Source organism: Capricornis sumatraensis, chromosome 20, assembly GCF_032405125.1.
Source record: "Capricornis sumatraensis isolate serow.1 chromosome 20, serow.2, whole genome shotgun sequence".
Taxonomy (NCBI): domain Eukaryota; kingdom Metazoa; phylum Chordata; class Mammalia; order Artiodactyla; family Bovidae; genus Capricornis; species Capricornis sumatraensis.
In genome coordinates this window covers 50,407,875-50,435,752 of record NC_091088.1, presented here as the reverse complement: position 1 = coordinate 50,435,752, position 27,878 = coordinate 50,407,875, and the positions used below count along the sequence as shown (strand labels likewise).

The 27,878-nt window shown below is 48.0% G+C and overlaps 1 protein-coding gene across 1 annotated transcript; it reads right to left on the bottom strand.

Annotated features, from left to right (window-relative positions):
- Nucleotides 1-1,453: 1,453 nt before the first annotated feature.
- On the bottom strand, nucleotides 1,454-26,031 carry WTIP (WT1 interacting protein). Its single transcript, XM_068992759.1, has 8 exons — nucleotides 25,359-26,031; nucleotides 19,420-19,521; nucleotides 6,954-7,021; nucleotides 6,734-6,796; nucleotides 6,436-6,566; nucleotides 5,622-5,673; nucleotides 4,864-4,932; nucleotides 1,454-1,691 (listed from the first exon to the last, which is right to left on the bottom strand). Exons 1-8 carry the CDS (start codon nucleotides 26,029-26,031, stop codon nucleotides 1,551-1,553), a joined length of 1,299 nt encoding a protein of 432 aa, XP_068848860.1. The 3' UTR covers nucleotides 1,454-1,550.
- Nucleotides 26,032-27,878: the final 1,847 nt, after the last annotated feature.

The following is a 27,878-nucleotide window of genomic DNA, read 5'->3' as shown; positions in this document are numbered from 1 at the left end:
AATAATCCTACAAGACAGATCCCAAATCTCACACATGGATAAGAACAGTAGTCAAGAGAAGGTGGTTCAGTTCTCATAGGAACAAGTGGACTTAAAGTATTCCATGAAAATCACTGTGATGGTTACCCTGATTAGGGGGTCTCTCAGCCGCAGGGGCCTGCCCGGGCCGCCCACCAGTGCAAATCCAACATTAGGAATGAATGAGAAGTCCAAGCTTCCCAATGCTGATGTGTCTTTCAGAGGGAAAAAGAAAAATCTACATTTCCACATACCACATTTCATTAGGTCACCGCTTTCAAGACACTGACACAAACAAAACCCCACGCTAATCAAAAGCCTGAGATTTCAGAGGAATTTATACAAAAACATAGTCAAACTACAATGCTTTTTTACCACTTGAACACTAGCTGTATGCTACATAAATTAGACATTTTTGAGCTCGTGATTCACCTAAGAAATAACAACCGTGGACCAAGGTTTTAAAAGAAAACTATATTCTTTTAAAGAAAATGAAAATATTCTCAAAGGAAAAACTTAATTTAAGTCAACTCATATGCTTTTTGTCGTGGAGCCTAATACACAGTGCTTTCCTGCAACAAGTGGGCAGGGCGCCCCCTCGCGGTCTCTCTTGACCGAGACCTGTGACTGGAATTCTGAGTGAGAAGGTGTTATTTTAGCGAGGCTGAGGATGGGAGGGTTTGGTAAGGAGCCCAGTGCGAGATGACGGCTGTAAACACCCATCGGAATCCTGGTGACCAAAACCCGCAGTGACCAAAGGCCAAAGGCAGGGGTCCTTCACAGGCCCCATTCCCTGAGGGCGGTCATTCCTCACCCCCTCCAGTGACCCCACCCAAACAATGAACCCTTCCCACCCAACCAGCAGGCAAGGCGCTTAAGAGACAAATACGCGTGCCCTTCCCCAAATCCCCGCCTGCCAAGCCACACCCAGCGCCGGGGCGCTCTAGAAGGGGATCCCAGACCCCTTCGCTTCAAGGAAACTGGCTCCTGCCCCAAGGCCAGTCGGAGGACGGCGGCCGTTTATCCCGCACCCCTGCACGTGGTAATGGCCATCTTCAGCTACGCGACCCAGAGCCGGTCTGGGAGCCTCCCCCGCCACGAGGCTACCGGGCACAGGGAGGGGGTCCCGAAAGGGAAAGCCGCTGGTGGGGGGAAGGGCGGGAAGCAGGCAGGGCCCGGAAGAAAACAAGCGGCTTGAGGAGGCACAGACGGTGAATAAATATTAATAGCTTCGCCGCGGGGCCGGCCCCTCGGACAGCAGCTCGGTGGCTGGTGGGGATAAGGGTGGGGTGGGAGCCCGCCGCCGCGCCCACCCTGACACAAAGCTCTGGCACTGACCTGGGTCGCGCGTCGCCAGTGCACACGCAAAAATGCGCCTACGCAGAAAAACACGCGCGAACGCAGAAAACACGCGCCTGCGCAGAAAAACATGCGCGGTTCAACGCAAAACCACGCACGCATGGGCACGCACGCAAAACCGCAGGCTCGTGCAAGCATAAACACAACCCCAGGGTCCGGCTCTCAGCCCCGGCTCAGAGCTCGGTGACATGCACAGCAGGTGAGGGAAGTGGCCCAGGCCGGAGGCGCCGCAGGTGGCATCGGCGACACAGGAGGTGGCCCTCCAGAGGGTAGCAGCGGCGTCCATCCTCCCCGCTGAGCTGCAGCCCGCAGTCCTAGGGAAGAACACAGCCCCGGCTCCAGGGTAAGCAAGGGAGAGGTGCATCTGCGATCTGTAGGACCCTGCCCACCCTCCAGAGGACTTTGGCCTTTACTCTTTTGGCAGAGGCGGTCAGGAGCCCGGTGTTGGGACACCCCGACTTGGAGAACCTCCTGCACATCCAGAGGAGCCAGCCAGGAGGGAGGGAGGGAGACGCTAGCCTAGAGTCTGGGAGTCAGGGCTGGGCAGTAAATGCGGGCATCAGCATAAAGATGTGACCCTTCTTACAAAGCCACAGGAGTTTCCCACTGGGAGTGCAGATAACTAGGAAAGGGAAGAGAACAGCTGAGTTGTGGAGCTCCAACTTTAAGAGAGGAAAGAAGAGGACCAGCGCCCAGATTTCAGGGGAAAATAGAAGAGGCAGACCAAAAACAGCCTGTCCTAAGGGCACAGTGAAGAGGGCAACTAGGAGAGGGGAGAGTCTAGGACAGTTACTCCAAGCTTAGGGCAGGGACAGCTGAGAATCGTCTCCTGGATCCCCACATGGGGGTCATTGGTGACCTTGGGAAACGGGGAAGGTCAAATGGCTGACTTGAGTGGCCTTAAGAGATAATGGAAACTGAAAACATCAAGTAAACAAGGAATTTTGTTTTATGTCCTTTATCTTACCATTTTACCACTGCAGGATATATTATGGGCTAATTTTCTCTGTTTAACAAGCTACATGGTTCGTGTTTAAATAAATAACAGACAGGAAATGTGAAGGGCAGACATGGAAAATAGTGTGCTGTGAGCTACAGTGAGGCACCAGGTGAACAACTTTTTCCTTCCTTTTGTCCCCTACCCCAAGGAGGCCCCTTTGGTCACACTCACTGCACTCAGGGCTGAACTCCAGCCTGTCAGGTTTGACACTTGTTACCCAAAGGCCCTGAGACTAATACCTGCCCCACCCCCCACATATTACAAAGCTGGACTGCTGCCATGGAGCCTCATGTCCCAAACAGCTCAGATCCCAGATGTCCTCCGTGTCCTGTCTGGCCACAGCCCCCTGACTGGGCCTACTACTAACCACCACACACCAGAGAGAGGGGACAAGAAGGGGGCCTGGAGACCCCAGTTCCCATCCAGGGGTCTCCCCAGAGGGACAGCAGCACCACATCTCCCAGCCCTGAGGCACTGGCTGTGATCTGCCCACAGCTTAACCTGCTCCTGGACTCTGAGTATCAGGCTTCCCCTAAGGACTGTCCTTAGTGATCCCAAGGGGACCCGGCAAGTCCCCAGACAGCAGAGCAGGATGCCCTCCTACTGCTGCTAGAGAATCGGGGGCCCTCCGCAGGCCATGCCTGCTCCCAGTCCACCTTCCTTCATCTTCCCAACAGGATTCCTACTCTTTGGGCCACTTGGTCCACCAACACAACCTGGTTCCAAATGGACCCTAGATTCCTACAGAAGATTTCTCACTGACACACCTGCTCTTCCCCGGGACTCTGAAACCCAACACTTCGTTTTTCTCCTACCTCTCTGGTCACATCAGGTCACTCATTCTAGGCCTGCTGTGTGGCTGTATGCATCCCTGGAATGTTGGGAGCTCCCTGGGCTATCCTGAGCCCCAACTCCTTCCTCTACAGTTCTCCCTGGAAGACCATTTATTCCCCTGGCTTCAACAGCCATGTACCTGACCATGATGGGACTGATGGGACTCTTGCTTCTGGCCCTGACAGTAGCAAAGACCGGAATTCCCATTCTGCCTTTAACAATGAAAAAGGCTGGGCAAAAAAACAATGATTCTCAGACTCAGAACACCAAGCAAGGCAGGCCAGTGATGGAAGGGAAACTAATAAAGCAAGCCCCACAACTGCCCCAAGTTACTGTACTACTTGGAAAGATTTTCCAGAGTACTCAAAGAGAGCCTATTGGCCTTCTTTAATTGAGAATTTGGGGAGGTAAATGCAACTAGAAACCACAGGACAGAGTATCAGAGAGGAAAGAGCTATATATGCCAATGACTCCCAAACTCCTATCCTGTACCAGAGTCTTCATACTCCAGCACATCCGCCTGCTCCCTGGATATCTCCGTTCAGATGTCTCTAGCTACCAAAAGTGAGAACATCTTATGCCTTCTTCTCACCTTCACTCATTCTCCTGGGGTCCTCACTCTCACCTTCCAACCCCCAAATTCCCACATCCAGTCACTGACCAAATCCAGTCCCTTGTACTATCTAACCAACACTCCATCTACTTCCCAGAACCCAGGGTCACAACCTTCACTCCACCAGCGTCCTCAGGGAACCCCAGGCTCCTTCCCCCTCCTTCTCCATTCATTCTCTGCATGGCAAGGTGAGTGCCCTTCCTAAAATCCCAATGACATCATGTCATCCCTTTTCGATCCTTCTCTACTGTCCTCAGGATAACTGCAGGCTCCTCAGGCCTTTCATCATCCTGCCAACTTCTCCAGTGACACAAAACAACACACCTTCACACTTAGCAATCCTGCTTCCATTCCCTGGAAATGCCCTTCTCCCTGCCTCCTTGGCTAGCTCTGATTCGTCTTTCAAATCTTAGCTTGAGTGTCACCTCCCCCAGAAAGTCTTCCTTGATTTTCCAAGGCATCCTAGGTGCTCTATTAAATACTGCCTAAGTACTTGTCTCTCTGGCGGGTACAGACTGTCTTTATTCTCTACATCCACAACACCCTGATACTGTACATCCTGTGGAAATAATTTGATTGAGAATTGAGCTGAGAGAAACTATATCCTGGGCGGGGTTGGGGGGGTGGGAGGGGGTGGGCACGGTGCAGAGGGAGAGAGCTCACTAAGGGGAGGACAGGCATATGAGGTTGCTTGCTTAGAGAATCCCAGGGACGGGGGAGCCTGGTGGGCTTCCGTCTATGGGGTCGCACAGAGTTGGACACGACTGAAGCGACTTAGCAGCAGCAGCAGCAGGCATCATGGAGTAGAACCATAAAAGAGGAAGTGGGGGATTTCCCTGGTGGTCCAGTGGCTAAGACTCTGGTCCCAATGCAGGGGCCCTGACCCTTGTTCAGGGAACTAGACATTGCTGCAGCTAAGACCCAGTGCAGCCAAAGAAATATTAAAAAGATGTAGGCCCACAGAACACCTAGGGAGGACGAGGTCTATATAGGAGGGGGGCTGCCCCAGCCACCAGCCCTCTGGGGGACCCGGGCTCACCTCGCAGTGGTAGCACTCCACGTGGTAATCTCTGTCCATGGACACCACACGGATGGTTGTCTCACAGCCCTGGAAGAAGAAACAGGGTGTGAGGCGAACTGTGTGGTGGGCACACACCTACACGTGCTCCTGTCACGGGGGCTGTGCGTTCACACCCATGTGAGCACTGACACGGGTGCTTCCGTGGGGCCGGAACAGGCATCGGTGGGTGCACACAGATGGCTGTGCATGTGCCGTAGGCCTCCTCCCACACCTGCAGCTGACAGCATACACGCTTGCTGATGAGACACCGCATGGGCATCAGTTCTTTGGAGTCAGGAAAGACCACTCCCAGTCCTGCTTCCCCAGACACAGTAGGCTGGGACAGAGCCAGCACATGAGGAAAATCCAGTGCCGAGAGCTGCACCCACAAAGGTTGTTTCCTGCACAGACTGCACCCTTCTCTTCATCTGCTCCGCCCACCATCTCAGCTGTGAGCTCACGGATTTGGGGGACAGTGCTGATATGGATGGCCAATGGAGTTGAGGGGGCGGGGGGCAGGTGAGAAGCTGGGGCCACCATGTCCCTCTGACTCATACAGGAACACTTGCACCCTGTGCGCCCTGGGTGGTCCCCCTCCTATACACATCCTTCTGCCCAGAGGGCGATGGGGCAGGAGCACCTGCCTGTCCCTCCCACCGGGGCCCAAGACCTGGGGCCCACCCAGGCAGGACCAGCAGGGCCAGGCAACTGATCATCTCCAGGTGAGTGGTTCCTACCTGTGCAGGGAGGATAGGACGGGCACAGGAGGCACATTTTGGTGCAAAAACCCTGGAGGAATAAAGGAAACCAGAAGTGACCAGCTGAATGACTAGAGGTCAAGGGCACGAGGACAGGTCCACCCACAGTAGCCCATGATGTGGCCCAAACAACAAGCCCTCTCTCCTTGTGTGGACAGAGTGAGGTAGGAGCATTCCCTGCCATGCTTTCTCAGCACTGGCCTTTTCTGTGGCTCCCCAATTCACCTCCACCCCATCACCTCCTCCAGACGGCTTCTGCCCTGGCCTCTCCCTCATGCTTCCTGAGTTTTTGCCCCCTAATGTCCAGGTTTGGGTCTCTCCTAGCTGAGATCCTGCAAAGCCTGGCTCCACACCGAGTACCAGGAACCAATGCCTAGCACCACCCCCATGCAAGGCAGCAGCACAGGACCAGAGGTCTGAGAGCAGAGCCTGGAGCCACAGCAAGGAAGAATGGACTGTCTAGTCTCATGGGTACCAGACAGGCAGGAAAAGACTCTGCAGAGACCCCAAGTTCCCATTCCAGGCAGCAAAGTCCTGACCTGGTCATTGGAGCAGAGAGACATGAGGTGGGGCATCTGAGAAGGGGCTGTAAGCAAAGGCAAGGGGAGGAGAGGACCGAGACATATGGCTCCAGGCAGAGACCCGTGCCTCACCTCAACCACTGAGCACACAGTGGAGGCAGGAAGTGAGCAGGCCAAGAATGAAGAACACAGACAGGCAGGCTGGAAAAATGCTGCCAGGGGAGGCAGAGGAACCACGGGAGTCACACTGCTCCACAGCACCAGCTACTCACGTGTGATAATCTCTGACACAGTAGATGTTGTTCTCCACGTCCACAGTGAAGGGCACCCCATCCAGGCACTCATTGCATACCGAGCATCGGAAGCAGCCTGGGTGGTAGGACTTCCCAAGGGCCTGCAGGATCTGGGGGCAGGAGGCACTGAAGGGTCAGTGCAGGTGGAAGGCTCAGCACAGCCCCCAGAAGACACGCTGGCTCTGAGCCCCTGGCAGGTCTCCAACAGGTGAAAGGGTGGGGTCCTCAGACTCCACGCATGTCAGAGGGGCTCCAGGAGCCTGGGGGAGGTTCTCACCATCTCCATGATGAGGTGTCCACACACGCTACACTTGTCAGCCGTTTGCTGGAACCCGGAGTACTGGGAGGGGGACACAGGATCCAGGATGTTATATGACAAAGGGGCACTCACTGCCCAGCCAGCATCTGCTTCCTGGCCTCAGGTCTCCATGAGACTCAGGAGGGTCCCTGCCCCTGCTCCCACCCACAGCACCAGCCAGGGCACAGCTTTGACTCACCAGGAAGTCCTCCTGGCAGTACACTTTCTCACCCACGTTGTAGAATGCCTTCCCACGAAGTCGTCTCCCTGCAAGGATGAGGGTAGAGAAGGCGGTCCCTGGACCACTGGAACCAGGGATGATGCCTCTGCTGCCATTTCTCAGCACCCTCCTCCAACAGATGAGGAATGGATGCAGACAAATTTTTTAATTTCCCTCTAATGTTATGTTATTATCATTACAGTAATTAATAGTTTTTAAAAATTAAGAATATGTTGTTGACAAACCTGTCATAAGAAGTTGTCATAACAAATATATGAAGACCTGTTTATCAAATGTAAATTGAAGTTCTGGTAATTTTAAAAAACATTTGCTTTAAGTTCAGTTGAATTCAAGAGCAGACTTCGCAGAATGAATTTCTTAATCTAAAAACATTAGAAGTACAACTCTCACCAGGTAAAAGAGCCCAATATATTAAAAAAAGTTATCCTTTATTGCAAGGGTGCCAGATAGTTCAACATTCACAAATCAGTCAGTGTGATACATCATATTAACAAAATAAAGGATAAAAATCCTGTGATCATCTCAATATATACAGAAAAAGCATCTGATGGAATTTAAGATCCTTTCATAACAAGAACTCCCAATAAAATGGGTACAGAGGGAACATACCTCAACATAATAAAGGACATATATAAGAAGCCCATGCTAATGCCATATATAATGGTGAAAAGTAAAAAGTTTTTTCTCTAGGATCAAAAACAAGACAAGGATGTCCACTTTTACCACTTTAATTCAACACATTATTGGAAGTCCTAGCCCGGGCAATTAGGCAAGCAAAAGAAAGAAAAGGCATCCAAATTGGAGAGGACAAAGTAAAACGATCACTATTTGCAGATGAAATATACAAAAAATCCTAAAGACTCCATCAAAAACTGTTAGAATAAATGAATTCAGTAAAGTTGCAGAATACCAAATCAATACATAACAATGTGTTGTTTGTGTTACTTTAACTAATAATGAACTATCAGGAAGAGAAGAGAACAGTCCACTTACAATTGTATCAAAAAGAACAAAATATCTAGGAATAAACTTAACCAAGGAGGTAAAAGACCTGTATATTGAAAACTATAAGATATTAATAAAAGAAACTGCTGCTAAGTCACTTCAGTCGTGTCCAACTCTGTGCGACCCCACAGACGGCAGTCCACCAGGCTCCCCCGTCCCTGGGATTCTCCAAGCAAGAACACTGGAGTGGGTTGCCATTTCCTTCTCCAGTGCATGAAGATGAAAAGTGAAAGTGAAGTCGCTCAGTCGTGTCTGACTCTTTGTGACCCCATGGACTGCAGCCTACCAGGCTCCTCCGTCCATGGGATTTTCCAGGCAAGAGTACTGGAGTGGGGTGCCATTGCCTTCTCCAAAAGAAACTGAAGAAGACACAAACAAATGGAAAGATAGTCTATGCTCATGGACTGCAAGATCAGTATTATTAAAATGTCCATACTACCCAGAGCAATCTATCAATTCAATGCAATCCCTATCAAAATTCCAATGGTATTTTCCACAGAAATAGAACAAATAATCCTAAACTTATATGGCAACAGAAAAGATCCCAAATAGCCAAAGCAACCTTGAAAAAAAAGAACAGAGCTAGAGGTATCATGCTCCCTGATTTCAAACTGTATTACAAAGCTACAGCAATTAGAAAGTATGCTATTGGCATAAAAACAGACACAGTCATCAATGAATCAGAATAGCAAGCCCAGAAATAAACACACATATATACAGCTGATCGATTTACAACAAAGGACCTCACATCCGTTAGAATGGCTATTATCAATAAGACAAGAAATAACAAGTGTTGGTTAATATGTAGAAAAAAGGGAACTCTTATACACTGTTGGTGGGAATGTAATGTAAATTGGTACAACCACTGTGGAAAACAATATGGAGGTTCCTCAAAAAATTAAAAATAGAACTAACATATGATCCAGCAATTCCCCTTCTGGGAATTTATCTAAAGAAAATGAAAACTAATTCAAAAAGATATCTGCATTTCTATGTTCACTATAGCATTATTTACAATAACTAAGATATTGAACACAATCTAAGCATCCACTGATGGATGCAACGGATAAAGAAATTGTCACACACACACACACAACAGAATATTATTATTCAGCCATGACAAAGGATGAAAATGAAATTTTGTCATTTACAACAACATGGATGCACCTGGAAGGTATTATATACTAAGTGAAATTAAGTCAGACAAAGAAATACAAATACACCATGACCTCTCTTATACAGGGAATCTTTCACACACACACACACACACACAAGAACATAGATACAGAGAAAAGTTTGGCTGTTCCAAGATGCAGGGGGTTGGGGATGAGAAAAATGAGTGATGTGGTATTTTTTTAGTTTAAATAAATTGAAAAAAAAAACAACTTTAAAAGAAAAAGGCACACTTGTCAAATCCAAACCACAGCCCCAGCAGACCTGCCAGCAGCTATGAGAGGCTTTCTCATTAGTCAGGAGATGACAGCCCCTAACCAGGAACAAGAGGGAACTTCCTCCACTTGATGAAGCACATCTAGGAAAGCCCCATAGCTAACATCAGACGTTAATAGTTAAACTTTTTTTTCACTTTTACCCTTAGGATTCAACAGTATACTAGAAGTGCTAGACAGTGAACTCTCCTTTTTGAATCTGAACTCGGGAGTTATAGTGAACTATAACTCCAGAACTATAACTCTGGAGTTACAGTTATATTTGAACTCCTCTATGGTGTAGGGGAGGGGTTAGGGATTTTCTTCTTTGTTTTTGCATTAGGATGCTCTGATCTGCCTTTTCTGACAGGGACATAAAGTGCTAGATGCTCTTGTTAACTTTCAGCAAATGGGATGGGGGAAATATAGCAGTTCTTGGTAAATTCCTTTATAATAATGGTTTGATTTTGTATTTCAAGAGAAGCTTTTTTTCCAATGTATGCTTTTTCCTTTTTGCCCATTATCCTTATCATTTGCTACAGATGGCTTACTTTGCATTCCTGCTGATGATGTTGCAAGTCTGTTTCATCTAGTGAACTGAAAATTATTGCTAAAAAAAAGTCTTTGAACACAGATGACAATTTTATTATATAGAAAATCATAAGAAATATACAAAAAAAAACTACTAAAACTAATCAGTGTGTTTAGCCAAGCTGTAGTAAAGGTGGTCAGTATATGAAAACCAAAAATATTTTTATAATCTAGCAGCAAGTGATTGGAAAATAAATTTAAAATTTTAAAAATACATTTATAATACCACCTGAAGAAAAACCATAAAATACTAAGGAATAAGTTTAATGAAAGATGTGTCTGATTTGACTCAGTAAAACCAAAGTTTGCTGGAAAAAACTGTAAAAGAGCTAATAAATAGATATACCACTGCTGCAAGACAGTTCTCCATTGGACCGATTCCATTCTTAACACATCTTTCAAACACAGGGCTGGTAGCTTTCATTTTGGATTATCTTTCCAAGGATATCTGTGGAGCAAACTGCTTAGAAGACAGAGACAGCATCTCCCTCTGAAGCAGAGGGCAAGTCTGTTTGCTGTTCAATCTAATAAAGATAATGGGCTTCTCTGGGAGAAGAATCTAGCAGGTTTGCTGGCAGCCCATTATAAAATCCTGGGGTTCCCTAAGCTCAGGGTTCCTCAGCCATGACATACAGACCCAATGCACAGGCAGCGCACACCTGGTACCCACATCACCACTGTGGGACTAAGGAGGGCACACAGAACCAGTGCAAACGTGAAGCTCACACTGCTTGCAGCACTGTGAGTATCTCCCCCGGAGGGTCGTGTCTTCAGCCAGCACCCGTGAAACACTGGCAGGCTAACTTGTCAGCTTGCACATGGGGAAAAATCTCAGATCCTGCATAGTTCCTGACAACCATCTTCATGCTTCAGATGTTCTCATACTGATTCTGCCCCATTTGATCTGTTCATTCACTGCCACCCAATCAAGTTCCCAGCACTCTTTCTTTTGTGTAAATTGATGTTCCAATGTTTTAATTTATATAGAAATACAGAGAACCTAGAATAGCCAAAATAATCTTGAAAAAGATCAACAAAACAAGAAGACTAACTATTTTAAGATTTACAGAAGTCAAGACAGTGTAATATTCTGGTAAGGAGAGACAAAAAGATCAGTGGAACAGAATGGAGTCCAAAAATAGACCCATAAATATTTCAAGAAACATGCAAGCGGGAAAGCAAAAGTCTTTCCAGCACATGGTGCTGAAACAACCAGACAGTCATATGAAAAAAAAAAAAAGACTCAATTTCTTACCTCATACCATACAGAAGATGAAATAGTCATCAACCTAAACATAAAAATGAGAGACCTAAAACTTCTAGAAAAAAACAAAGGAGACTATCTTCATGACTTAAAGGGAGACAGAAAAATTTAAGTCCCAAAAATAATAACCATAAAACAAACAAACAAAAACACCTGAAGAAAATATTCACAAAACATCTAAAAAGAAATTTTACCATATATATTCCTAGAACTAAACAATAAAAGACAACTCCCAATTTAAAAACTAAGCAAAAGAGGAACTTCCCTGGCAGTCCAGTGGTTGAGACTCCAAGCTTCTAGTGAAGGGGTTGTAGGTTCAATCCCTGGGTGGGAAACTAAGATCCTATATGGTACATAGCAAGCCCAAAGAATTTTTAAAAACAAAAAGGGAGTAAAAACAAAATTAAAAATTATTTAAAAAAAAAACACAACAGGGCAAAAGACTTTGAATAGACTTCACAACAGAAGAAAAAAATGGCCAAGAAACAAAGGAAAAAAAGATGCTTAAACCTCACTAGTTCTCAGGGAAATACATATTAAAACCACAGTGAGCTACCACTTCACACTCATTAGAACAGCTAAAATTAAACAGACTGAAATACCAGCTGTTGGCTAATATGTAGAATGACCCAACTCTCTTACATTTCAAGTAGGAGTTTAAAATGATACAGCCCCTTTGGAAAATAGTTTGGCAGTCTCTTATGAAATTAAACATACACTTAGCCTATGACCCAGAAATTCCATTCCCTGGAATTTACCCAAGAGAAATGAAAACATTTGTCCACAGATGACCTGTACTAGAATGTTCATAGCACAACCTAGTATCTACCAACAGTTAAATGGAAAAACAAAGTGTGGTATATATTCATACAACAGAATCTTAGTGATACAAAGGAGGGAACTACTGATACATGTAACAACATGCATTTAAAACAAAAATGTTTAGCAGAAAAAGGGGGGAACCACTATAAAAAAAAGAAAATAGTACCTATTAACTGCATTTAAATGAAGTTCTAGAACAGTCAAAACTAATGTATGGTGGTAGAAATTAGAACACTGGTTGAAAGGATGTGATGGGGGAATCATATGGAGATCAACTGGAGAAAAGGGGAGACAGAAGTTTCTTGTGGTTTTTTTTCCTGTATCTTTGTTAGGGGTGTAAGTTGTATAAATGTACATATTTATGCAAAATCTTTGAACTATATACTTAAGATCTGTTTGCTAAGCAATATATAAATTGTACTCAATTAAAAATGAAAACAAAGATAAACCGAGTATATCTTATGCCAGAGTAAAGCAGTGTTCAAAGAACAAAGTGGGTACCTGTCAAAATGGCATAGGAGCCAGCAAGAAGGGACTTCTCTGGCCAAATTTGAGACAATCTGTGCATCAAAAGAATTATGATGGTACTGCAATACATTAAGCTAAGCTAAGCTAAGTCACTTCAGAAGTCTCCGACTCCGTGCAATCCCATAGACGGCAGCCCACCAGGCTCCCCTGTCCCTGGGATTCTCCAGGCAAGAACACTGGAGTGGGTTGCCATTTCCTTCTCCACTGCAATACATTACATGAATGCAAATCCATAAGTAATAAGAATTCTCAGAAAATATATATTTGCCCCTGCTCATACATTTTCAAACACTCCTTAAGTTTTCTGGAAAACATGTTATAGTTTAGAACTATATCAACTTTATTGGAGAATTATTCCGTTATAAAATTTGTCCTATTGGTAAGTGGGAAAAAAAAATTCCCTAGGAGAATGCACCTTCAACACACACCTCAATGAATTCCCACAGACAGACTTCCACAGTCACAAATTAGAAAACCCTGGTGGTCCAGTGTTTAAAATTGCTCTTTTACTACTTAGGGCCCAAGTTCAATCCCTGGCTGGGCTACTAAGATCCCAAAAGCCGAGAGATGCAGACAAAAAAGAAGAAAATAATGAAGCAAGAATAGATGAGGAAAAGAATTTATAACACATATAACCAACAAAAAACTTTTATCCAAGATGCATAAAGAACTCCCAGAAATCATTAAGAAAAAGTCAAACCACCCAATTAAAAAATGGGCAAAAAGGGGCTTCCTTGGTTGCTCAGTGGTCAAGAATCCACCTCCCAATGCAGGAGACATGGGTTTGACCCCTGGTCCAGGAAAATCCAACACAACATGGAGCAGTTAAGCCTGGGCACCACAGCTACTGAACCCGTGCTCTATAGCCCCAGAGCTGCAACTGCTGAACCCAAGTGTCCTAGAACCTGCGCTCCGCAACGAGAGAAGCCACTGCAATGAGAAGCCCACGCAGCACGAGAAGCAGCCTGCACTTGCCACAACTGGACAAAGCCCACACAGCAATGAAAAACCAGTACAGGTGAAAATTAATTAATAAATTCTTTATAAAATGGGTAAAAGACTTAACAGGTACTTTACACAGAAAGGCATTCAAGTGACCACCAAATACATGAAAAAGTGTATGAGTCATCAGTATTCATCAGAGAAATTCAAAGTAAAATCACATTAACGTATCACTCCAGTATGGCAGAAACCAACACAACTTTGAAAAGCAATCATCCTCCAAGTAAAAAATTAATTAAAAAAGAGAAAGATATCACTCTATCTCTACCAGAATGGCTAAAAAGACAATGCCAAGTGTTTGCAGGAATAAGGAAAAACTGGAATTCTCATTCACTGCCAATGGGATTATAAACTGGTCTGTCTCCTGTGGTAACCACCCGCACATGCTAAAGCTACACACAGCTGACAAGTTCGCTGATCTAGACTCCCAGTTCTGGAAGACAGATCTGAAGAAATGAAACAATGCAGCAAAGGGAAAGGAGACAAGGACAACATGAAGGAGTGGCTAAGGGAAAAGCAGCATAGAATGACAAGGACTGATATTTCTAATTTGAATTTTATAAGTAAATAATAGAAACAATGGGAAAGAAGGAAATTTTTGAAAATAAAATAGCTAAGATTGTTCTCATATTGACAGTTTTCAGATTCAGGAGTCAAAATGAATCCCAGACAAATAAAACTCATACCTACACCCATCAAGCTATAAAAGAACACTTTAAATTATCTGTACTTTTTTCCTAATTGATATGTGAAATATTTTAAATACTCTGGAAAATGATCCTTAGAAGCTATGATTGTGGCAGTATATGGTCTGTTTTCCCACATGCTTCACAGTCAGTCTCTTTTTAATAAATCCAGTTTTTTAACTCGAATGTAGCCAATTTTGTCAATCCCTTTTCTTCTTAAGTTTGGTGATTTTTGTGAGTGGGGAAAAAAAAAAAAACTTTCTTAACCAAAATATTGATAGAGGTAATTTTCTATATTTATTTATAAAATTATCATGTTTTTCTTTACACATTTTGGTATTTGATCCACTTGGATTTAATTTCATTATTTTATATGGATAACCACTTTTCCCAGAACCATCTGCAATGCCATCTCTATCATCAATTAAGTTTTCACACAGACATGGGTCTGTTTCTAAACTCTCCACTCTGTTCCAGTGGTCTATTTGTCTATCCTTACCCCAGGACCAGATGAAATTACTAATACAACTATACAGTATATATTGACACCTGGTAGTAGAAGCTTGCCCAACTTACTCTTTGTCAAGATCATCTTGACTATTCTTAGCCTTTTGCTCTTGTATTTAAATTACAGAATTAGCCTGGCAAATTCATGAAAACCTGCTTAAGTGGAATTACAATGCATTATAGATCAATTTAAAAAAACTGGCATTGAATATGCCCATGTTCAATAGTACATGAATATGGATATATTCATAAATATTTACATGAATATGGTATATTTATTTTTCTTAGTGCAATGACTAGGACTTTCAGTACAATGCTGAACAGAAGATATGGTTGCAGGCTTTGTCCTTTCCTCTTTTAAAGGTCCATTTTTCTTATATTTCACTACTGAGTATGATGTTTGCATAGATTTTTAGTAACCAACTCTCACCAGGTTGAGAAAGCTCCTTTTTATTTCTAACTTGCTAAAATCTGAATGTCAGGAATTTCCCTGGTGATCCAGTGGTTAAGAACCTGCCTTGCAACGCAGGTGACATGGGTTCAATCCCTGATAGGGGAACTAAGATCTCACACGCCACAGAGCAGCTAAGCCCTCGAACCACAACGAGATAGTCCATGCACTGCCAACGAAAGATCCTGCCTGCTGCAACTGAAACCTGATAACAGTCAAAATAAAACAAATATCCAAACTTTTAAAAAAAACTGAACGTCAGAATCCACCTGCCAATGCAGGAGACATGGGTTCTACCCCTGATCCAGGAAGACCCCACATGCCAAGAAGCAATTAAGCCTGTGTGCCACAACTATTAAGCCTGCGCTCTAGAGCCCAGGAGCCATGACTACTGAAGCCCATGTGCCCTAGGGCCTGTGCTCCACAGTAACAGGAGCATCCACAATGAGAAGCCCAGGCTGCAACTAGACAGTAGCCCCCACTTGCCGCAACAAGAGCAACCACGCAGCAATGAAACCCAGCACAGCCAAAAATAAATAAACAAAAATTATTTTTAAAAATGTGAATGTCAGATTTTACTGACCTCTTGTTCTACTCCTATTGAGACGATTATAAAGTTTTTCTTCTTTGTTAATGAGGTGAATTACATTAATGAGTTTTCTACTGTATACTGTATAAGAATACTCAAGTATTCTTCAGATAAGCTCAACTTGGTCATCATATATTATCTTGATTCATACACTGCTGAATTTAATTCAAGAGGGGAAAAAAAGGAGTAAATAAAATAAATAGCACAAGAAAAAATTCCCAGAACTGAAGGGCAAGTCTCCAGTCTAATGGGACTTTGTGTGTGTGCCCAACACAACCAATGGCACAAAGCCTACACCAAACATAAATAAAGTATCCTAAGCTCAGTTGCTGCACTGCACAATTTCAAGAGCACCATTCCTGCTGCATCTACATAAATGGCACTCCCTGGAACTGTGCAGTTCACGGCCCTTTCCAGAGGCTATCAGAGCCGGAGCAGTGACAGCCATCTTCCTGAGACTCTCAAAAGGAAAAACCAGGTCACACACACAAAAATAAGACTCAGAATGGCATCGAAATTTAGGAGCATGGCTTCTGGAAGATCAATCTACAACTTACAAAATGCTTAGTGAGGGACCTCCATGGTGGTCCAGTGGTGAAGACCCCACACTTCCACCGCAGGGGGCCATGGACTCCACTCCTGGTGGAGGAATTAAGATCCCACATGTCATGTGGTGCAGCCAAAAGGAAACACACACACACACACACACACACACACACACTAAACAAAATGCTTAGTGAAAATTATTTCCAATTTGGAAGACTATTCTCGGTCAACTATAAATTGTGAGGGTAGAATAAAGACATTTTAGACACACCAGAATTCTGAAAATGTACCTCTCACATGCCCTTTTTTAGAGAACGAAAGCAAAACGCTGGACACTCTTTGGGTGGTTTCAGAGCTTCGAGTCTTCCCTACTTATCCAAGTAGTGTTCAGTATCCAGCCTTACCTCAGGCAGCTTGCTGTGTTTAAGGGAAACTTGAATTCACCCCCCTTATCCACAGGTGGGCCTGATTAGTATAAAGCTAAGTCTTCTTCCCTTATATTTTATATTGGTTCCGATACTCAGGCAAGTAAAGTCAATCAAATCACAGCACTCCCCCCAGCCACAGGGATTGGTTCAGGAATCCATGTGTGAGATGATCTGGCCAATGACATGCAAGAAGACTGTTGCTAGGTGTTTTCTGGAAAAGAAGTGTCTCCACCCCAAAAACATGACCAGAAGAAATGCCCACTTTTTCTTCAGACCAGTGGTGTGGCAATGCGAGTCTCAAGCTGCCTCAGACGTTTCATAAGAGAAGTTGCCCTAAGGATAAAGCCAAGCACGAGGGAAACCCAGCCAAGCTTTTCTTAAGGCCTAAGCCTCTAGATCCTTCCCCGCCTAAAGCCAGTCCTATCTCTGGGCTCCCAGTTCACTGAGTTAAGAAATATTCTTAAAGAGTTCAAGCCTCCTCAGAAGTTTTCCTGTTACCTGCAGCTGAAAGCGTTATGGAGGCTCTAGATTCAATCCAAAGAGTATGCATGGGGACGTGAAGGTACAGAATGAACAGGCCACAGGGGTTCAGAGGACTGCAGGCTCAGACTACAGAGACCCGGGACTCCCAAGAGGGGAACTCAGAAGAATGCCTGCTACTATGGAACATCTGGGGCTAGGGGGTGGGGAAAGACCTGAAGATAAAGGTCAAGACAATGCATGGAGAAAAAAAGTTTAAAGAAGAAAAAACTCCAGGAAAAGTAAATGACTACAGAACAAAGGAGATCTAATCACAGTGGAATTCTTAGCTCTGCAATAAATAACATTTAAAAAGTCACATAATACAGTAATATAAACCTAGTTTATTGATTTAATCACAACTTATGATGACTATACTGAGAAGATGGAAGGAGAGAAGGGAGAACAGTCAGTATAAAAACAGCCCCTATTCTGAGGGCTTCCCTGGCGGCTCAGTGGTAAAGAATCCACCCGCCAATGCAGGAGACACAGGTTCGATCTCTGATCCAGAAAGATCCCACATGCCAGAGAGCAACTAAGCCTGTGCTCTAGAGCCTGGGAGTTCCTACTACTGAAGCCCACAGGCCCCAGAGCTCAAGCCCCACAACAAGAGAAGTCATCGCAATGAGAAGTCTGCACACTGCAACTAGAGAAGCCCCTACCTGCCTCAACTAGAGATAAGCCCATGCAGCAGCAAAGACTCAGCACAGCCAAAAAAAAGAAATACATGAATTATAAAAAAGAATCAATTCCTCAGTTACCACAGCAAACTCAAGTAAACCATGGAAAAGCTCAAGTAAATCATTTCTAAAACTGATACATCAAGAAACAGCAGTGTGCACTGTCAGAACCTGGAGGTGTCTACTAGAAGAAGCTGCTAAAAAATACCAAGTGAAAGACTCCAGGGGTAGGAAGATAAGTGCTTTTCTGCTATTGCAAAAATTGGTTCTCAGGACTATCTGACTTAATACTCGGCACATATTACACTTTTATACTATAAAATACTAAAATGTTTTGTGTAAATAAATAAAAGGTGTCTGCACAGGGGCAAAGTATGAAAGAACAATAAGAACATCAAGAATGTAGATTTATTAGGTTGGTTGGATTATAGTTACTTTTTATAACTTTTTTAAAGTTAATTGATGTTTATATTTTATACCATGTGTAAAATCGGGACAAAAAATAAGCTGCAGGGAAAAAAAATACTAGCCCCATATATAGGCAGGCAGAAGGCACATCACTGGCTCCACAAGCCCCACCCAGGCAGCCAGGAGACATTAGTACACTGCTCAGGACGGAGGTTCCAAAGCCAAGGCTCAGGGACTTCCCTGGTGCTCCAGTGGTTAAGACTTCCCCTTCCATCACAGGAGATGTGCGTTCAATCCCTGGTTGGGGAGCTAAGATCTCACAGGCATTGTGGTAAAAAAAAAATAAATAAAATAAAACAGAAGCAATATTGTAACAAATTCAATAAAGGCTTTAAAAACTGTCCACATCAAAAAAAAAAAAAAAAAATCTTAGGACATTGCTGGCAGTCCAGTGGTTAAGAATTCACCTTCCAATGCAGAGGACTCAAGTTCGATCCCTGGTCTGGAAACTAAGATCCCACATGCCTCGGGGCAAGTAAGCCCATGTGCTGCAACTCCTGAGCCTGCTGCTCTGGAGCCCACAAGCCACAACCAGAGAAGCGCATGCCCCACATGCACCTCAACGAAGAGCCCACCCACCACAATGAAGACCCTACGTGCTACAACTAAGAACTGAAGCAGCCAAAAATAAACCGTTTTCTAAAAAAGACAAAAAACAAGGGTTAGAGGGGCAGCTTTTCCCATGACCAGCAAAAGGCTCTTCCCTGGCCCCACATATCCCCACCCCCAGGGTCCAGCAGATCTCCCAGGCGCATAGGGCCCTCAAACAGACCAAGCCAGAAGGAAAGGCATCATGACTCAGCCTCCTCCACACTCCAGCCTAGGCCAGAGCTGGGTGATCCATCTGCCTGGAACTTAGGCACAAGAGGGTTGACAGTGCAAGAGGGCTGGAAACGGAGAATGTTACCTACCACAGGAGTTGCAGGTGAAGCAATCCGTATGATATAGGCTCCCCATCGCCTGGCACGCCTGCCTTGCTCCATATATGCCAAGCCCACACTTGATGCAAATGCCTATGGAAGAAAGAGGCAGGAGAGAGCAGCGGTTAGCGCCATGACTGTGGACTTGAACAGCTATGCGTCTGACTCCCAGTGCTGCCCAGTCACGTGATCTTGGGCTAGGGGAATTCCAGAGTCCTCCGTGGCTCCAGTACTAATGGCTAACATGGGGATAGTAAGGGTACCATTAGGGCTTCCCTGGAGGCTCAGAGGGTAAAGAATCCGCCTGCAGTGCAGGAGACCCAACCAATCCCTGGGTCTGGAAGATCCCCTGGAGAAGGGAATGGCTACCCACTCCAGCATTCTTGCCTGGAAAATTCCATGGACAGAGGAACCTAGCAGGCTACAATCCATGGGTTCGCATAGAGTCAGACATGACTGAGCGACTAACACACACACACCCACACACACACCCACACACACACACACAAGGGTACCACTACTTAGGGTTTGTGGTTTGCTGCTGTTGTCTGAGGATTCATAGAGTTTAGCAGCGCACCTGGCAAGTGAGAGCTAAGTGACACTGTCTGTGCCATCAAAATTACAAGGGCACATTTATGACTAGAAAGTTGTTCTAAGCCCCTTCATCTTGACCTGCTAACAGACTGGGGGAAACTCCTTTCTGTTGTCTATGAACCAAAAAGAATGAAGACCACACAGACACAAAGAGGGCAGAGCCCTGACCCTCCCAGCCACACCTCCCTCACTGAACGGTAATGTCAGTTTAATCTCTCGTTCGGTCCCCACATGGATACTGATGCCCCGCATAGTTTAGGTGCCAGAGATTCTGCAAGGCACCAAATTCCCACCCACAAGGAGACTGTGGAGGGAAACAGACAACAGGTAAGTCACAGCTCAGGTAGAAAAAAGTGCTATGGAGGAAAAGAAGGCTGATTAAGAGTATGTCTGGGGGCACCTCCCTGGCGGTCCAGTGGTTGGGACTTCGCCTTCCAGTGCAGGGGGCTGTGGATTCGATTCCTGGTTGAGGGAGCTAAGATCTCACATGCCTTGCGCCAAAAAAATAAAGCATAAACAAAAAATAAAACAGAAGCAACATTGTAACAATTTAATAAAGATTTTGAAAATGGTCCACATTAAAAAGAAAAAGAAAAAGAAATATATATATATATATCTAGGGACTTCCTTGGCTGTCCAGTGGTTAAGACTGCACTTCTTATGCAGGGGGCACAGGTTTGATCCTCAGTCGATGAACTAAGATCCCACGTGTCTCACAGTGTGGCCAAAACAAACAGGAATACATCTGAGTGTGTGACTTTTAAAGTTTAAAGAGGGTGTCAGACAAGGCCCCAGTGATAAGGTGGTATCTGAGCCAAGATTTACAGGAAAAAATGGAGGGAAGCTGCTCTGCAGGGAAAACTAGGTGGACTTGGGGACCACCCCAGTGTGGGGTGCTAAGCAGACAAGGGAGGGGTGGTAAAAAGAGGGCTGACCAGCAATGCCAGGGCAAAGGCCAGCATGAGCTTAAGGGACTCTCTGGCCAGCCCGCCTGGGGACCTGGACTGAAGGTGGCCAACCCAGACACCAGAGCTTCTCTCTCAGACTCACCCAAGGTCTCCCAGGCCACAAAGGGCCTAAGATGGGCCCCCTGGACCCTAAGTCCTCTGGCAGTTTCAGGACACACTCCCCTCACCCCTTCCCCCCTGCTTTCCATCACATCTCTCTGCTTAACATTTAGCATGGCTGAGCCTCTCCCACCTTTTTCTAATGAAAAAACCTCCATCAGCCACCCCATTCTCCCTCTCCCTTCAGTTAAGAAAGAAAGCTCAGTCCACACCCCATCATCTCCTAACGGTGAGCTCTATGGACTTCCTCTTCTGGTCTTGCCGGCAGGGGCCTTCCCCTCCTCTCGGGTCCCCAGGATATGACCTACACCTGCCTGGCTTTCTGGTTCTTCTCTCTTCCCAGCTCTACTGGGCAATCCCTTGCTCCATCCTGGACCTCCCATGCCTAAGTCTCCCCAGGAAAGGGCCAGTCAGTGCAGATGCTCTCAAACCAGGCAGGAATGTAAAAGTGGCTGATGAGGCCCCAGGTGAATGGAGGAGAGAGCCATGGCCGGGGGAGGTCACAGCCATTGGCTCCACTGACGGCTACCAGGTGGGAAGGCAGGGCCAGCCCTGCTAGAGAGTCTGATTTTTCCAGAAAAACTAGAAATCTGGATTTATATATGAAAACTTTCCATGGAGAAATAAATCATCAACTTTCATGTTGTGAGAATTTGGAAGCCAAACACACCATGTCTGCAGGTCTCCACACGTGGCTTTACCCCGTCTCTCCGAAGAAGTCCCATCTGCTCCCAACTGCTCACTCCTACCGAGGCTCCTAGCACTCTGCCCAGCCCAGATTCCTTTCCCGAGCTACCGATCCACTTCCCAGACCACTGCAGGCCCAGAACAGAGACCTGGGTTGCTGCTCAGGAAACAGCACTTTTGTGTAGCCAGGTTTAGGGAAGTATCCAGATCTACCCTGTCTTTCTCACCTCCAACTCTGAATCCAGTTTCTGTGTTTCCCACTATAGACTTCATTCTCTCCCCTCGCTCCCACTGGTCTGATTCAGCATCATCAATTCTCATTCCACTTGCTGTTTCAACAGTCTCCTTACAGCATCCTATCCTGGCCCCCAATAATCCATCTCCAAAACTGCAGCCAGACTTATCTTTCTAAAGTGAAAATGACCCACCCTCACACCTTCATTCTTGTCCATCAACTCCATCAACTCTGAAAACCTGACCTTGTTTTTGTCTAAGTTACCAAAATATACAGTGAAAAGGACAGAAGTCAGCTGCCCCTGGGAAGCAAAACAGAAGGATGGGCAAGAGGGGAAATTATAACCTTATTATTATTTGCTTTTTGGTTCTGTTTTTTTTTTATTAATATGAGCTTGCACCACTTTAATAAAAATACACTGAGGACAGAGACAGGCTGTTCAGGGACTAAAAGAGGGAGCTGACCAAGGCTTAGGGTGATAGGTGGTACCCTGAAGAGGTTGAAGACCACGACTCTGTTGCCTCGTACAGCAACTGAAAAGGGGGCCACAGCACTGACTCGGAGCCAGGGTTCTGCAGAGCAGAGATTAGAGGAATCAGAGGTACTGGTGAGATGCAGGCTGCAGTCAGAACTGAAGACAGCTGAGCTGAGGCAGATCCAGGTGTGGAGCAAACCCAGGATTTACCCTCAGGCAAATCCTGAAGCTGCTAGCTGGCTCGTGACAGCAGAACCTGGTCAGAAGAGATGCTCACGAAATACAGAGAAGGGCCAAGAGGTGAGTGGGTTCTAGGGCCAAGAAAAAGGGATGGACAGAGAGGAAGAAACACACTGAGGGTGAGGTTTATCAGAGGTCACTTGAGCTATGCTACCTGCAGACTTCCTGTTGTAAAATGTTACATTATTTTCATACAAATGGACGTGTATGAAACTACCGCATTTATACCTCTAAAAGATGGAATAAAGGCAGTAAGATACTAGCAGTTCAAGTAAATAGCTGCTCATATTTTTAAAAATCAGGAAAATGTAACCTAGATCTGACTTCTCTTAAAAAAAAAAAAAACTGAAGAGCAGGACTTCCCCAACAGTCTAGTAGTAAAGACTCGGTGCTTCCAATGCAGAGGGTGTGCGTTCAATCTTTGGTCAGGGAATTAAGATTCCCCCATGCCATGTGGTGCAAAAAAAAAAAAAAAAACCTAAAGATCTATATCATCAGTCACCCCCCCACTCCCATGTGACAGCAGTTCCCCTCAGAAAGGACAACCCATTAGCCCCTTCACTTCTCCCACTACCTGCCCAGGCCTGGCCTCCTCAGTTTACAAAAACTCAGAAGTAATGTTCACTGCAGCACTGTTTCCAATAGCCAGGACCTGGAAGCTACCTAGACGTTCATCGACAGACGAATGGACAGACAACTGTGGTACATATATACTATGGAATATTACTCAGTCATAAAAAGGAATGAATTTGAGCCAGTTCCAGTGATGGACCTAGAGGCTGTTATACTGAGTGAAGTAAGTCAAAAGAGAAAAACAAGTATCATACATTAACGCATATACATGGAATCTAGAAAAACGGTACTGATGAACCTATTAGAAGGGCAGGAATAGAGACGCAGGCACAGAGCACAGACCTATGGACCCAGCCAGGGAAGGAGAGGGTAGAACAAATTGAGAGAGTAGCACCAAAACATACACATTACTACCTGTAGAGCAAAGAGGTAATGGGAAGCTGCTGCAGATCACCAGGAGCTCAACCTGGTGCTCTGTGACAACCTAGAGGGACGTGAAGGTGTGGGGGCGGGAAGGAGGTTCAGGAGGAAGGGGCGTGTATACCTATGGCTGACTCACACTGTTGTATGGCAAAAACCAACACAACACTGTAAAGCAATTATCCTCCAATTAAAAAGATATAATTAAGAAATTGAAGAGCTCAGTAGTACCTTCAGAGGCCCAGAGAACACACCCCTGCCCAGGCCCTGCAGTGAGTGAGGACAGGAAAAGGGGTAGCTTCTCCAGTGGAGAGTGCTGGAAACTTGTTCTCTTCAAAAGGCACTCAGCTTCTGCTCCTAGCACCTACCTGGTATGACAGACAACAGCTTCCTAAGTCACCACCCTGCTCCCAGGCCGTCTGACAGCGGCCACGGGACCTACCCGACCACAGATTCTTACCATGATGCTCAAAGATGAACAGGTCCCCTCTCAAAGGCAGAACACCCCTGTGGGGTACACATTCCCTTGACCACCTGACCCCTCCTGGGCTGCAGCCCTGGGAGCTTAACTGAACCGTCCACTTCCTTACTTGCTTCCTTCTGCCCACATTCTTCCTTCTGGCTGGAATGCCCCTACTGACTAGTCGTCTACAACCTCCTTCTCTCTCAAGATCCAGTTCAGGCCAGTCCGGAGCTGCCAGCTGGAATGAATGCATGAAAGACAAACCCCAGGAGGGGCCTCATTCCCAGACATGATACCCACCACCCCCTCCAAAGCCAGGTGCCTGCTTATCAGTCTAAGAGGGACAGAAGCCCCTCCCCAAGCCTCCTCTCAGAACCACAAGCCTAAGAGTCCCAAGAGTTGTCCAAAGGATGGGATCAAAGGGCCAAGGTCAGACTGGGCAAAGCAGGCTGTCAGAGATTGATGATCTTTGCAAATGATGCGAAGTAGGGTTCCCTTGGGGAACATGCCATATACACAGCCCAGCCCAGTGTGACCAGCTCAGTTCCCTCCCACTCAGGGTGGGCTTCCCGTCCCTCGGCCTCTACCTCCAGCCGCTACCATTATCAAAGCCTCAGGTCAGGTGGGCCCCGGTGGCATCTGGCCGGCCGCCTCCCTCCCTGCCCTGTACCTGTACCCTGTTCAGGGCCCCTACTGCTGAGGGAAGGAAGACACCGGGACCGCGGGGCCCTAAAACAGCTTCAGCTGATCACCAAGCACCGAATACGATGAGCTGAAGTCAAGTACCGAGAGTTAAGAAGAAATTATTCGAAAATAGCTTATTCTGCTTATTAACCTGACGTTTTCTCTCAGGAGCAACGCATCCCCTAATGATGCCAGAACTCCGGGCCCGGAGACCCAGAGGCTAACTCACTGTTCTGCACAAGCCCCAGAACTGGTGGTTCACACATACATACACACACGCACGCACACACACACAAACACACACAGTCTGCGGGAACAAACGTCGCCGGCTCCCAGTCCCTCGGGAGGGAGACGCGCCTTTCGCATCCCGGCCCACCTCGCGCTCTCCTCGACCGAGCCGGCCGCCTACCCGGAGGCCGTCCTCAACCCCCGACGAGGAGAGCGGAGGCCCCGGTGCCCAGGCGCGCGGGAGGCGCGGCCGAGCTCGCTCACCGAAGTAGTCCCGCGCCGTGCGCGCCTCCAGCGCCCGCTCCAGCTCTCGGGTCAGCGCCTCCAGCCGCCGCTCCGCCGCGCTCGGGCCGCCCTCCCGGCCCGGGGGCAGCTGGAGCGAAGGCAGAGCGAAAGGGGCCGGCCCGGCGGGCTCCGGGGAGCGAGCCGGCGCGGGGCAGGCGCCGGGCAGGAGCAGGTCCGGGTAGGCGCCAGCCGAGCCGCGGGAACCGAGGCTGGACACGCTGGAGCGGGCGCTGCCCACCGACGGCGGCCCGGGGCCCGCGCGCGGGTCCGAGCGGCCCGAGCGCGGGCTGCCGTGGCGCTGGTCGTAGCCGAGACTGATGCCGCTGGAGCGGGCGCTGCCGCTGCCCCCGCCGCCGTCGGAGCCCGCCAGGCTGGCCCGTGGGCTGCCCGCCGGCTGCGCGCTGAGCTCCGGGGCCGCCGCGCGCCGCGGGCCTCGCTCCCCGCGGCTCAGTCCGTCCACCCCGGCCTCGGGGCCACCGCCGCCGCCGCCCTGCCCCCTGCGGCCCAACGCCTGGGCCGTCTCGTCTGCCGGCCCGGGCCGCGGCCCCCGCCGACCCCGGCCCGGAGAGTCGCCGCCCGGCTCCAGCTCCCGCAGGGCCAGCCCGGCCAGGAGCAGAGCCGCCTCGTCCGCGGCCGCCCGGGAGCGCTGCATGGCCCGGCCCGCCGGCCCCGGCGCGTCACCTCCGCCTCCGCTTCCCGCCGCCGCTCCGGCCGCGCCGCCGCATCGTCCGCCCGAAGCCCGGAGCCCGCCCCGGGACCCCTGGGCGCGGGGTGGGGCGGGGCCGGAGCCGGGCCCGGGGTCGCTCCGCCGGCCACGCGCGGTCCGGGGGCCGCGGCGCTTCGCTCGGTGGCGCGCGCGGCGGAGGAATGTGCGCTCGGAGGCGCCGGGCCGCCTCCCCTCCTCCCCGCGGCCGTGCGGGGGGCGGAGGGACTCCTTTGTGGGGGCAGGAATGCGAGGAAGGAGACGGCGCTGCGGCCTCTGGAATGTGGGGGGAGTGGCGGCGGCGGAGCCGCGTTGTCCGCGCTTCGCCCGGAGCTCGGAGGGGCGCGGGGGCTGGGCCGGGCCGCCGGGCCGTGCGGCTTGGAGCTGGCCCTCGAGGGGAGGAGCGGCCAACTGTGTGTGGCGCCGCGGTGAGGGCCCGGCCTCCGTCGTGCGCCCCGACCGTCGGGCCGCTGGAAAGGTCCCGTATTCCAGCGGGCTGAGCAAGAGGCGGCTCCCCCAGTCCAGGCCAGAGAAATATGAGCAGTTGACAGACGTTTCCCACATCCTCCCCCATCTTACTTTTCTGCGCCGCCACGGTTTCAAGCGCTGGGCCGGACAAGTTTGGCCTTAGGCAGAAGCACTGCAACCGCCCACCCCAGGACACTGGGGACCACTGCGCGTCTCTGACATTTGCGCCCACAGCATCTTGCCTGACTTGACCCCGAGACCCCAGCCCCTCCCAGGGCCATGCGGCTGCGCACTGGTTCCGGGTGTCCCCACCTGCTTTGTTAGGAAGGCGCCTTGTACTAGGAGTTGCGGCTGGATGGAGACTGGTCTCCAAATCTGGTCACTGGGCACAAGCGCCTAAGGCCAGACGAGGCCGGAAACAGGCATCAGGCTAAGCCAGTGGGCGGGGAAGCCTCAGGTGTGACCCAAGGTTCAGTCACCAAGGGGTGTGAAGACTCTTCGTTTCTCCAACACCTGCCCACAGGAGCTTAGGTGAGACACCAAGGAGATGCTACTTCTGAAAGCACATCCTGGGACCAGATGGGGCCTTTGGGGGGAAGTGGGGGGGGGCGAAGGTGGGGGAGGGGAAGGAGAGATGACTAGGGCTTTGTCCCCCAAAACACAAGCTACAAAGTCCTTGTCACACATTTGAAACAGCTTGTAGGGAAGAAAAGCAAACCATTATCTGTCAGGACCTGATGGATCCCAGAAAACAACCTTGAGTGAAAGAGTTCTCTTACTTCCAGGCACTTCATTCCTCAGAGAATTCAAGGAAGGCAACTACAGTGCCTCAGGGAACAGGGAGCCTGGGTAGGGAAAGGTCTGGGCGCAGGCTGACCAGGGCGTCTGGCCTCAACGTTGCTGAGGAGCGGGCTGTGGCGCATTCTCAGCTGGGAGGGGAGCAATGTCTGACCCAGCTACTCCTCCCTGCTTCCACCTTTCAGAGCTGGGAGAATTCCAGCCCCTACTGGGTGGCAAGGAGGCACAGGTGGGGGCAAGCCCTTTGTGGGGAGCAAAAAATCCAGAGGCGCCTCCTGGTGAAAAATGATCTTCCACTCCGCGAAAAGAAAATAAATTGTCAACAATAAGGTATCCTATTCCACTGATCACATTATCTACCACCTAAAAATGGAAATATTGGCAAGACTGTGGGGAAACGTGTGTATTTTACTGGTAATGAGTGTAAGCTGGGTACCTCCTGTCAGAAAGAGCAGTTTGGTGTTAACATCCTCACAAACAAAAACATTCTTGAAAGCAGTAATGCTCCAAGAATCTATTCCGGGGAAGTA